The sequence below is a fragment of the Haemorhous mexicanus genome, chromosome W (assembly GCF_027477595.1).
Source record: "Haemorhous mexicanus isolate bHaeMex1 chromosome W, bHaeMex1.pri, whole genome shotgun sequence".
Taxonomy (NCBI): Eukaryota; Metazoa; Chordata; class Aves; order Passeriformes; family Fringillidae; genus Haemorhous; species Haemorhous mexicanus.
The window spans coordinates 8,113,040-8,126,240 of record NC_082380.1 but is presented as its reverse complement, the minus strand read 5'-3'; the positions used below and the strand labels follow the sequence as shown (position 1 = coordinate 8,126,240).

At 44.7% G+C, this 13,201-nt stretch overlaps 1 protein-coding gene across 4 annotated transcripts in view; it reads left to right on the top strand.

Moving 5' to 3' along the window:
• Positions 1–2,005: 2,005 nt before the first annotated feature.
• LOC132341490 (ras GTPase-activating protein 1-like) overlaps positions 2,006–13,201 on the top strand; it is a 125,875-nt gene continuing 114,679 nt past the window's right edge. For 3 of the 4 annotated variants that reach the window (XR_009490242.1, XR_009490243.1, XM_059873073.1), the window contains exon 1: positions 2,007–2,719. Coding sequence is in view for 2 of the 4 variants with exons in the window: in XM_059873073.1 (XP_059729056.1) it covers positions 2,259–2,719 (461 nt within the window). In the remaining 2 variants the exon portion in view is untranslated. Of the gene's footprint in view, positions 2,720–13,201 lie in introns of all 4 variants that reach the window. The other variant, XM_059873074.1, reaches the window with a different exon arrangement.

Below are 13,201 nucleotides of genomic sequence, written 5' to 3'. Positions count from 1 at the left end.
ACATGTTTTCTGGCAGGAACTGTGGCCTTGTGGAGGACCCACTCTGGAGCAGTCTGTTTCTGACAGACTGCAGCCTGTGGGAAGGACACACATTGGAGAAGTTTGCGAAGGACTGTCTCCCATTGGAGGGACCCCACGGTGGAACAGGGAAAGAGTGTGAAGAGGCAGGAGCAGCAGAGACAATGCATGATGAACTGATCACAACCTCCATTCCCCATCTCTCGCCACCATTTGGAGGGGGAAGGAGGTAGAGGAGTTGGGAATGAAGCTGAGCCTGGGATGAAGGGAGAGATGGGGGGGGAAGATTTGTTCTTATTTCTTATTGTATTACTATCTGTTTAATGGGCAAAAGGTTAAATTAATTTCCCCACATCAAGTCTGTTTTGCCTGTGAAAGTAATGGCTGAGTGATCTCCCTGGCATTATCTCAACCCACAAGCTTTCTGTTGTGTTTTCTTTCTGTCTTGTTGGTAGATGGGGAGTGAATAGAACATCTTGGTGGACATCTGGTAGTCAAGGTCAAACCACTACACTATACAAAATTCCATCTCATTGAGCAGTGCTGTCATGTGACGATGTTCACAGGGGTCTCATGATGAGGGAAGAGACGAGAAAGTTGACTCCATGTTTCAGAAGGCTTGATTTATTATTTTATTATATATATTATATTAAAAACTATATTAAAAGAATAGAAGAAAGGATTTCGTCAGAAGGCTTGCTAAGAATAGAAAAGGAATGAATCACAAAGGTTTGTCTCTGACCAAGACAGTCTGGACAGCTGGACTGTGATTGGCCATTAATTAGAAACAACCAGATGAGACCAATCACAGATCCACCTGTTGCATTCCACAGCAGCAGATAAGAGTTATTTACACTTTGTTCCTGAGGCCTCTCAGCTTCAGGAGGAAAAAATCCTAAGGAAAGGATTTTTCATAAAACATGTCGGTGACACTGTCATTCAATGTGAAGACAGGCCCAGAAGTGGTCAATTAACGCTAGATCTTTTGAATAATTCTGGGGTTTTTGCATCTAGGCTTTTATGAGACATTTTAAAAACACTGTACAAGCAGCACAACTTCCACTGTGCTGAAAAAGTCTGGATCCAAGTACCAGGGCATCAGGAAAAACTACCCCATACTGCATTCTGTCAGAATACTCCCCAGTTTTACCTAGAAACTAACCCACCGGTAAGGCCCTACTTGCGGCTTGAAGCATAGCATCGTCTGAATAAGCACGTGAATACCCAGCGAGACCTTCATCACTGCGTATTTGGCGGCTGGACACGAAAACCGATTTCTTCTCAATCCCCCGCTTCCTCCGCCCCTAATGGCTAGAGCCTGTGGCATCGCCCTTCGCCCGGATCTGCTCCCCTCTCCCCCGCCCTGTAGCATCTGCGCTAGGGTGCCTCACTAGAGCTGTTCTCCCTGTAGGCAGCAGCTTAGCACTGAGCAAATTCCTGCTTTTGTTTGTTTGTTTGGTCTTGCTTTTGCTGCACTGGAATGACCTGCGAACAGCCCTGCTTTCCCTGTAGACCTACGTGAGTATTGATTGCTTCACGCTTTGGTAGTGCAAAAGACTCGCACAGTTGTTCTCAATTTCGATGCCGTAGTTCGGGAGAAGAACAAACTTTGGCACGATCTGTGGAGATCTGCCTTTTCCTGTTTGGTTGTTGTGGTGTCATTTAGTGTGGGGTTTGGTTTTTCGTTTGTTTTCTCCGAGGCAGGAATGGTGGGGGGCTCCCTATTCTTTTCTCCCCTCCCTGTATCCCTTACACTCCTCAAGAGGGAGTAGGGAACCCCCATCTTCTTTGTTAGCTACCTTACGCTCCGCGCTCTGCTGCCTACTTACTCCCATCATGAGAATGAGATACTAAACGCGGAAATACCGCTCGCCAATCTGCCCTTTTCTCTGTCACTTGCTAACTAGCTTCCTCCCCCTTTTCTTCTTTGCCCCGCCCATGCAGTCGCGTGCCCTCGCTGGCTTTTGGGGGAGGGGTAGGGTGAGAGCGTAGAATTGTATATCCGCAAGAGTTGCTCCCCTCGCGGTTGCAGGGGGGTAAAGCGGCAGTGCTGGGGTCTTGAGGAATTACTCTAGGCACTCGGGCGGTTATTGTTCAGAACCTGACTGCTGGAGAAATCTTCTCGTAGTACTAGCTCCACTCCCCGCAGGCGGAGGCGCGGGGAGGAGGAAGTCGTCGCCACCTCCCCGGAGTGCTGCGTTCGGCGGGGGAGGTGCATGTAGGAGGGAGTGAGTCTCAACATGATGGCGGCCGAGCCCGGGGTTGAGGAGGGCGGCTCGGTTACCGCTGCCGGGATAGTGGAAGCTGTTGGCGGAGCTGAGTCGGAGCACTACCCCACGTTACGCCGGGGCAAGGAGGTGGGGTCCCAGGGCCCCTTCCTGGCTGGCTCTGGCGAGGACAGCCTGGGCGCTGGCGGTCCGGCGTTGTGTTCGGCGCTGGGGCTCCTGGCGTTAAGCTCCGGGCCTGCCTCTCTCGCATCCAGAGACGCACTGTCAGCAACTGGACAAAGGCCGGAGGTGTCCGGAGAGGTGCTGCTCCCACCCAAACCCAGCACTGTCGCCTTTCCCCCGCTGCCGCCGCCGCCTCAGCCACCTTCCTTGGCGGGGGGGCTGGGGATTGCGGATGAAGGCGACTCGTTGGATGGGCCCGAGTATGAAGAGGAGGAGGTGGCCATCCCGCTCAACGCTCCCCCCACAAACCAGTGAGTAGCAGCGTTTCTGAACCCCGTCGGGTGTCCGCCATCCCTGGACGTTTCCCCCGCGGGGAAGAGGGGCGCCTCAGTGTGCAGCGCGGCGTCAGGCCCACACTTTCTCAAACTCCTGTGGAAGTGTCGTAGAAGTTTTTCATTAGGTTATGTTTGGAAAGAAAAAACAATTGAAAAAAATAAGTCTTCGTTAATATTTTTATTATACTTTTCCTTCTATCAGCTTGATCGTGGTTCCTACAATGCTAGTTATATAAAGAATCTTGCGCTAGAGGCGGAGTAGTTCGCCAGTTATATTTTGCGAAATAAAAAAAAAAAATCATATAATGTTATATAGAGTTCACGTAACTGGAGAGTGCACTAAGCAACCTTTGGATTTAACAATGAACTAATTCCAGGAAGTCTGCAGATTTACATAAAAAAGTAGCAAGGCTTGTGTGCTGTTTTTGCTGGGATAGTTAATTTTCTTCCCTGTAGCTGGTATTTGGATTTAGGACAATAAGGTTGATAACACATAGATGTTTTTAGTTGTTTCTAAGCAGTGTTTACACTAAGTCAAGGACTCTTCAGCTTTTCATATCACTCCACCGGCGAGTAGGCTGGGAGGGAACATAGCCAGGGCAGGTGACCCAAACTGGCCAAAGGGGTATTCCATACCATATGGCATTATGCTCAGCATATAAGCCAAAGGGAAAGTTGTCTGGGGGTTGCTGCTCAGGAACTGGTCGGCAGGTGGTGAGTAACTGCATTGTGCATCACTTGTTTTGTACATTCTAGCTTATTAGTGGGGGGGAGGAGTGAGTGAGTGGCTGTATGGTGTTTAGCTACCTGCCAGGTTAAACCACGACAGCTTGTATTGGAACAGCCCTCAAGTAAGTACCTTATTCTCCCCAAAATGAAATCGCGTTTCAAAGGCTTAAATTGCTTATGTTGGCATATAGAAATATGTTATTTCTGAAGTTGTAGTAAGTATAGAGAATAACATGGTTTCAAGGTAGAGGATGGCAGATATATTTAAGGTATAGGTCAAAATTCATCTGAAAACCCATCTGAATTTGAGTTCATTTTTACCATCTTTCATAACTGGTGTTGGAGAGTTCATTTCTGTAATATTAAATGTTTGTTTTTAAAAAGTAATCTCTAACCATGGCAGGCTTTCTACTAATCCTTTCCTCTTTTGATTTCTTGACTTTTTGTGAAAGATAATAAAGAATAAGACCTTGTTTTGTGAAGACAGTGTTTGAATAGTCCTAAAGTTTTATACTTCCATAAAGAGCTAGCAATATAATCAGGCAGTTTAAGATAAAGACTGAGGAGGGAAATAGAGGCACATAAAGGTGAAGTTACTTCTTCAATATTGTGTATTATGTCAGAGAGAGACAGTATCCTGTTCTTCTCTCTGAAAGATCAGACTGCTTTTTCTGTTAGAACTGGTCATTATGTATCTCAGAAAGTAAGGTTGTGCTTTTTTTCAAATATTTTTTAGAAAGAGAGGTAATTCTTGGTGAATGATCATGTATTTGATACTAAGTAATCATTACTACTTTCACAATTATAAGTGGATTTTGCTGTCAGAGTATTGTAACTCACATTATAGCGTGAAGGTTAACTTTCATAAAAGAGGATACAAAATTTCTGACAAAAAGCATGACTGCGAAGGCCCTGATTTTCTCTGTTGGTCCATGAGGCTACTTAGCTTGTTAAGACAAAAGCAATATTGAAGCCTTTGCAGGACCAGCATAACTGTGTAGTTGAGTATTTGTTCTTGCGGGTCCTTCAATATAAAAAAAGTTAGGCAGCAAAATAGATGTTGAAAAATTGATTCAGAAACTTATATCTCCATCTACTTACCTGTTTTTTCTTTGTAACTTATAATTTTTGTGACTTTTTTTAAAAAAAAGTTGTTGGCTAATTAAAAATAATCAGAATTTCTTTTCTCTTTCATACATCTATTTTGATACAAAGTCATTTTTTTACCATTGACAGTTAAGTAATTTAAATTAGCTGCATGCTGATAGTAAGTTTTACTCTTTCAGTCCTGATGTTTTACTTTGGAAGCGTACTTTGTAGTCATACCATCTGTTTTTATAGAATTGAACAAAGATCTGTCACTTTAATATTATAAGCAAACACCTAATACACTTCCTCTTTTCCAAGTACCTCAGGAAAATGGGAATAAATTTTAATATTATTAATTTTGTAGCAGTGGGAGAAGCTTGTCAATATGTAACAAATTCTACTAATTAAAATACTCAAAGTCCAAAGTATGATTGATTGATATTTCCCTTTGGTCGTTGTAACACCCTAAGGAGGCACTACCAAGATATAGGTTCAGGATACAGTAAGAGATGCTAGACCAAACAGCTTTAGGGATAAACAAGCTACTGCTAAATAGAGATCAGTAGTACAATTATCTGTATTTTTACAACACATTCAGTAATTCACTAATACAACTATCCAGGTCAAAACAACAGCAAATCCAGTCATTTACCAATACTGGGCTAAACTGAATACCCATGAGTGCAAAGGCTTACATAACCATGGTTATTGAGCAGGGTGGCAAGAAGCAGGGCGTGGCTTCTTTGGATGAATGACACAGACCAGCTGATGCACTCAGGGAATTCAGAATTCCATGATTGGGCTGACGTCTTTAATTGTTGAATTGTGGAAGCACTATATGGACATGTTAACCAATCATCACACATCCTACCTCTGTTTCAGTTCTGTCCTTAGTGTGCAGAGGGCATGCAAATACTATGCAAGGCAATGCACCACAATCCTGAATGAGACTGACTTAATGATTGTCTGTTCAGTGTATACTTTTTCATTTGAGTATAGAAGTAGTATGTTTCTGCTGTAGCTTAATGGTAGGTGGGAGGCACAGGATGCTAGGTAATAGAGTGGACAATTCCCTTTGTGTGTTGGGTGTTTTTCTCTGCACTATCTACCCCATCTGCAAAGCTTACTGCTAGAGGTTGATGGCAGTCTGAAACGATGTTACAGAAATGCCTACAAAGTTAAAGAATGAATGATACTTAATTTACTAGTAAACTGGTGATATGTGAAATAGTTTAGTTATTTATGTATTTGAATAAAAATCTTAAAGTTGACAAGATATATCTTAGTGTTGCATTAAGATGGCAAAAGCAGTTCCAGTATATTCCGACACAATTCATATTTTCATATAGTGTTTCTTTAAGTGGTGATTATCACGTTGAAATGAAAATCCTTTGAAATCCTTTGATAACAAAAATCCTTTCCATGGTAGATGTATTGTTACAGTCACTCTTGGTATCTGTTGAGACAACATTAGTGAGAAAAAAAGAGAGAGAGAGCTGGGTAGAGAAGTATTTAACAAACGTGGTTTGAGTAAAAGGAAAAAATGTTTTGTCTCAATGTAGTGTGAAGTTATAATTTCTTCAGCTGAATTTGTCAGAGATAGCAAGTCCAGAGTTCTGTAGCATTTGTTTATTTCAGTAGCTAATAAAATGTTTTTCTGAAAGTGCATAGCTTTACAATAATTATTGAAGGCTCTACTCCATACCAAAGAATAAATTTGTATTGCATTAAAAACTGAGGGGAAATACTATTGGCATGTTTGGACTCTACATCTTCCCTAAGCAGCCTGTGTCCAGTGCTCAGTCACCTTCACAGTAAAAAAAAAAAAAAAAGTGTTTCCTCATGTTAAGACAGAACCTCCTGTGCTTCAGATATAGCCCATTGCATGTTTTCCTGTCACTGGGCATGACTGACAATAGCCACTCTGTCATCTTTGCGCTCTCCCTTCAGGTATTTGTATATGTTAATGAGTTTTCTGCTCTTTTGGCTAGACAGCCTTTCCTCATAGGAGAGATGCTTCAGTCCCTTCATGGCCCTTTCCTGGACTCACATCAGTATGTCTGTGTCTTTCCTGTACTGGGGAGCCCAAAACTAGACATGGGACTCCAAATGTGGCCTCAGCAGTGCTGAGTAGAGGGGAAGAATCACCTCCCCCAACCTGCTGGCAGCATTCCTCCTAATGCAGCCCAGGATACCATTTGCCTTCTTTGTAGCAAGGGCACATTGCTGGCTCATATTCAACTTGGTGTCCACCAGGACTCCCCAGGTCCTTTTCTGCCAAACTACTTTCCAATTGGTAAGCCCCCAGTATGTGTATTATTGCCTGGGCTTATTCTTCCTCAGGTGCAGGATTTTGCACTTCCTGTCATTGAACTGCATGAGATTCCTGTCAGACCATTTCTCCAGCCTGTCAAGGTTCCTCTGGATGGCAGCATGACCCCTTGGTGTATGAGCTGCTCCTCATTGTCCAGATAATTAATGAAGGTGTTAAACAGGACTAGACCTAATATTGACCCCTGGGGTACATACTGGCCTCCAACTAGATGTGCTGCTGACCACCACTCTTGGCCTTGATGTTCAGCCAGTTTTTGGTCCACCTCACTGTTTGCTTATCCTGCCCATATATCTAAAGCTTCTCTATGAGGATCATATGAGTGTGTCTCAGTCTGAAAGACAAATGTCTGCCAAGGAAGGCGGAAACCTCCCTTGGAATGGAGAATATGACCCTCTTCCCTCCAAATTACTATAACTTTGAAATTAAGGGGCTTTCAGGCAAGATATGGGAAAAGGAATAACAGTTCTTTACTAGTATGTATAACAAGGCAAACAAACAACAATAATGGCAGCAACAACAAACAAAGCCAGAAACCCAGTAACAGCCTTCTCTCGGCTGGCAGGCACTTTCTCCTTTGGTGTAGTTATGGTCGCAGCTGGCAAGGGCGCTGGTGGCTCCCCAGCCGGGCAGGGCAGGTGCGATGATTCCCCTGCGGCTGCAGGGGGCGCTGTGGCGTGAGTTCGGCCGTCTCTTTCATGTGGACAATGGCGGATGCAGACGGCGGAAAGGGATAGAGAAGGGGCTTTCTTTACAAACCTCCACGGGCAGCCGATCCCGGTTCCCCCTCTGGATAGCAAAAGGAGCTGTAGCAGGGACCTCGGAAGCACCGAGCTGGAATGGCAGGGACAAGCAAAAAAAAATCCCGGAGAGGTAGACGAGATGTATCCGAAACTCAGCAGCTATAGCTGGAACCACGGGACGTCCCAGCAGGCAGGGGTTGCGGGGTTACAGTGTAGCAAAAAACCCGGAGCAGTAGCAAAGAAAGGGCGGGGGCCGGGCAGTGGCAGCCCAGCTCCTGAACCCGGCTGGGAGAGGCTCCCTTGGAGGGGGAAGGGGCTCGGAGATCCCGGGGTTTCCCCTGAGGCACTCGAGCAGATGATGAAGGGTACTTTGGTGCGGTAGGGTGTTAATAAGGTCCCAGTGCAACGGCCGCTCTTACGAGCAGAGCTCCACTCACGGTAGAAGGCAGCAGAAGACGGAACCTCGCAGTGGTGGCGAATTCTTCTCACAGCGATAGCAGCCTGTTTCCCCTCTGAAAGCCGAGAAAGCATGAGAGAACTAGGAGCTGCACCCAAACCCTTCCCCCAGCCCAAATCTCATGGTATCTCTGCCCTTCTCAGAGAAACCCCTCAGCTACCACAGTAAAGCCAGCTGCACTCCTCCCCCTTCTCTGTGGTTACTTCTTTTGTTTCTCTTAAGTACCGATCGTTATTGTTTTTTAGCAAAATAAAAAAAGGGGAGAAAATTCCCTAAGAGAAAGAAAACAGAAAGGAAAAATCCTAACCTTCAACAGAGACATAATGTCAAAAGCTTTCCTGAAGTCCGGCTAGACAATATCCACTGCTCTCCTGTCATCTGCTAAGCCAGGCATTTAATCATAGAAAGTTATCAGGTTGGTCAAGCAAGACTTCCCCTTTGTGAAGCCATGCTGACTACTCCTTGTAACTTCTTGTCCTTCACCTGTGTGGAAGTGGTTTTCAGCATCAGGTGCTCCATCACCTTCTCCAGGGATCATGATGAGGCTGACTGGCCTGTAGTTCCCTGGGTCCCCTTTCTTTAAGATTCAGGTGACATTTGCTTTCTTCCACTATTTGGGTACCTCTTCCAATTGCCATGACCATTCAAATATTATGTAGAGTGGCCCCACAATGATATCAGCCAGCTCCCTCGGTGCTCATGGGTGTATCTCATCAGGGCCTGTGATCTTATGTACATCCAGTTTGCTGAAGTATTCCCTGACTTGATCTTCTTCCAACAAGAGTACATCTTTCTTGCTCCAGCCTTTTTTCTGGTCTCTGGGACTCAGGATTTCTGAAGGCCAGTGTTATGATCTGGTTATTAAAATTATTAGAAATGCCTCTGCCTGAATTAAGGTGCAAACAAGATCATATGCCAAAGTCAATAGTATGGGTTTTATTTAATAGTAATATGAGAGAGAGAGAGAGAGAGAGACAAAAGAAGAGAAATAAATAGAAAAGAAGTAGGGGGACAGAAAGAGAGTGACAGAGAGAGAATAAAGAAAATATCATCATCCGTGGATCCCAACAATGTTCCATTGATCCTCTCCAGCTGGTGGTGAAAGTCCCCCAAAAAGCATAGAAGCTGATGGGTTAATATAAGTAGTTCAGGATAGGTAGGAAAACCCAGGCACCTCCCTGGTTGGAGGGGGGGGGGGGGCAGTTGCCATTGTTTGACAGACTCTGGATTTGTTGCATCGAGTGCAGCCCTGTGGTGCAAGGCCTCAGGAATTACTCTGGGGGGACAGTTGGGGGGGGGGTCTTTGATGGATTAAGATACCCCCTCAGTTGTTTCTCACAAGAATGTCCCATGGATGTAGCCTTCCTGGGGTTGGGGGTTCCATAGCCAGTTTGCGTAAGGGAGGATGGATGGGTTCACTGCCCCTGAGCAGAGGTTACGACACACTGAAATTTCCTCACACCTCAGTTGCGGGGGGAAATCTGTGCAAACCTGCTCCCAGCAAATGGATCTGTGGGCTACGGCCTCCCCCACCCCAAAACAAACCAGAGATGATTCTTAGCATGGCTGCCGGGTTTGGCTGTCATTCTTTTCCTTGTTTACTTGTTTACTTCTCCCCAGGCCTGAGATGACTGAAGAATGGGTTTCCCTTTGTCTAATCTCAGCAGTTTGGCTTTCAGTCCAAAGTTCTAGTCAGGCATCTTTAGGGAGGGGTAGGCTTCAGTGGCTTCTTTATACAGTTTTGCTATAATGGGCAAAATTATTTTATAACAATGTTTAAGGCATGAATCATTTCAGTCCCTGACAGCTGGTCTTTCCAGTAAAGACTGAGGTGAAGAAGGCATTCAGTACCTCAGGTTTTTTTTCAATGTCCTTTATCACCAGGGCCCCTGCACCATTCAGCTGTGGGCTCATGTTTTCCCTAGTCTTCCTTTTGTCACTTATGTACTTATAGAATCCCTTCTTGTTGCCTTTGGTTGAGGTGATCCTTGAATATTAACCAGTTTTCTTGGGCTCCCCTTCTTTCCAGGGCATTATCCCATGGGACTCTTCCAAGGAGATCCCTGAAGAGGCCAATACTGCTCTCCTGAAATCATGTATTGTGATCTTGCTTTTTGCCCCCCTGAATTCTGCCATTTCATGGTCACTGTAGCCAAGGTTGCCTTTGGCCTTCACATTCCCAATGAGCCTCTCCAGGAACCTCTTTGACTGCTTATGTCCTGATGTGTTGTTCTTCTAGCAGATATTGGGGTGGTTAAACTCCCTTTGTGGATCTAATTCTAACTGTCTGCAGCTGTGATGTAACTTGATTTTAGTGTATGAAATTTCTCTTCTGTTTTGCAATTAAGGTAGTTAGAAGGTAACCTTTTTCATCAGCTAACGAGTGTTTCTTACTAATGCCTGTTTTTGAATTGCAGAGGGACTATGAACACCTTATTTTGAGTAGTTTGTTGATTTATCCAGATTTTATAATTTGTGTACTTGCAGAATAGAATTATATATAAATCTGGTTATATTTCAGTCTGAATAGATGATGTCACAAATACTATTTTAAAACAATAGTTAGGAGCAGCAGAACAAAATTGTATTTTAACCTTACGTTGGAAGTGAAACAGTAAGGAAACTGAACATAAGTACATGTATGGGCATGTAGGAAAAAAAAATAGGGAGGCCAAAGCTCAGTTAGAATTTAAGTTGGCAACTTGTGTAAGGGATAATAAAAACGTTTTTACAAATATATTAAGGGCAAAAGGGAGGGTAAGACCAATCTTTGTTCTCTACTGGATGAGGGAGGGAACTTAGTAACTGCAGATGAGGAGAAGGCAGAAGTGCTGATTGGTAGATGGTGTCAGGGAACAGAATGGTCCACCTGTTATCCAGGAGGAAGCCATCAGAGAACTGCTGAGTCACTTGGATGTTCATAAATCTATGGGACCAGATGGGATCCATCCCAGGGTGATGAGGGAGCTGGCAGATGAGCTTGTGAAGCTGCTCTCCATCATTTACCAACAGTCCTGGCTCGCTGTTGAGGTTCCAGATGACTGGAAGCTGGCCAATGTGATGCCCATTCACAAAAAGGGTGGGAAGGAGGATCCCAGTAATTATAGGCCAGTTAGCCTGACCTCAGTACCTGGTAAGGTAATGGAACAGTTTATACTGAATGTCATCACACAGCACTTAGAGGATGGCCAGGGTATCAGACCCAGCCAGCATAGGTTTAGGAGGGGTAGGTTGTGTTTGACCAACCGGATCTCCTTTTATGACCAGGTGACCTGCCTGGTAGATGCAGGAAAGGCTGTGGATGTTGTCTATTTGGACTTCAGCAAGGCCTTTGACACTGTCTCCCACAGCACGCTTCTGGAAAAGCTGGCAGCCCATGGCTTTGGCAGGAGCACTCTTTGCTGGGTTAATAACTGGCTGAATGCCTGGGCCCAGAGAGTGGTGGTGAACGGTGCTGCATCCAGCTGGTGGCCAGTCATTAGTTGTGTTCCTCAGTGTCTGTGCTGGGGCCAGTTCTGTTCAATATTTTTATTGATGACATGGATGAGGGGATTGAGTCTTTCATAAGTAATTTTGCAGATGACACTAAGCTGGGAGTGTGTGTCGATCTGTTGGAAAGTAGGAGGGCTCTGCAGAGAGACCTGGAATGGTTGGATAAATGGGCAGAGTCCAATAAGATGACATTTAATAAATCCAAATGCTGAGTCCTGCATTTTGGCCACAATAACCCCCTGCAACACTATAGGCTGGGGATGGTGTGGCTGGACAGTGGCCAGACAGAAAGGGACCTGGGGGTACTGGTCAACAGCCAACTAAAAATGAGCCAGCAGTGTACCCTGGTGGCCATGAAGGCCAATGGCATCCTGGCCTGTATCAGGAATAGTGTGACCAGCAGGACTAGGGAAGTTATTCTTTCCCTGTACTTGGAACTGGTGAGGCCGCACCTTGAGTACGGTGTCCAGTTCTAGGCCTCTCAGTTTAGGAAGGATGTTGAGACGATTGAGCACATCCAGAGGAAGGCAACAAGGCTGGTGAGGGGCTTGGAACACAAGCCCTGTGAGGAATGACTGAGGAAGCTGGGGGTTTTTAGCCTGGAGAAAAGGAGACTCAGAGGTGACCTTTGTCATGGCTGCAGCTGGTCTGTAGCTGCAAAGATAAGTTTGGCCATAACAGACCCACAAACTCGACCAGCCTAGAAGTAAAAAAGTCCCTGGGTAAGCAAAGATAGGATGGATTTGAACCCAAGCAGGGAACCCCAGCCAATCCCATTCAACCCTGAATGCAGACACATCACTGGCCAGAGAGGTGGGCAGTGCTGAAACCCCAACCAATCAGTTGTCTAAGCCTGGGAATTTTGAACCCCCTAGCTAAGGGGGTGGCCATAATAAATCTTTGTTGTTTGTCTCATGATCATCGGAGAGTTCTGTCTTTTCTGTCTCCAACCAATGACCCAACGTAATAGACCTTATTACTCTCTACAACTTCCTGAAAGGTGATTGTAGTCAGGTGGGGGTTGGTCTCTTTCACCAGACAGCAACTGACAGAAGAAAAGGACACAGTCTCAAGCTGCGCCAAGGGAAATTTAGGTTGGATATTAGGAAAAAGTTTTTTATGGAAAGAGTGATAAAGTACTGGAATTGTCTTCCCGGGGAGGTCATGGAGTAACCATCACTAGATGTGTTTAAAAAAAGACTGCTTGTGGCACTCGGTGACATGGTTTAGTTGAGGTGTTAGAGCATGGGTTGGACTCGATAATCTTGAAGGTCTCTTTCAACCTAGTGATTCTGTGATATAAATGGAAGCTTCAGCTTTGGAAAAACAAAAGTGGAAAAACATTTGATGCTGGAAAAAAGTTAATAGATGAATTTTCTGGGGTTTTTTTGGGTGCTTTTTGTTGTTTTGGTTATTTTTGTTCAGTACTTCTAATTAACAGCAAAGGTTATTTTATCTTAATAGTAAATAGAGACTCAACCTCTACTTTATCAAACTTTTATTTTGTTGTATATATTCTGCCACAACTTCAATATGGGGCTTATGCACTTCACCTGCTAGCATACCTTATTGAGAAGCATACTATCATGCTATATTTCTTCACCTTTTGTTTTCCT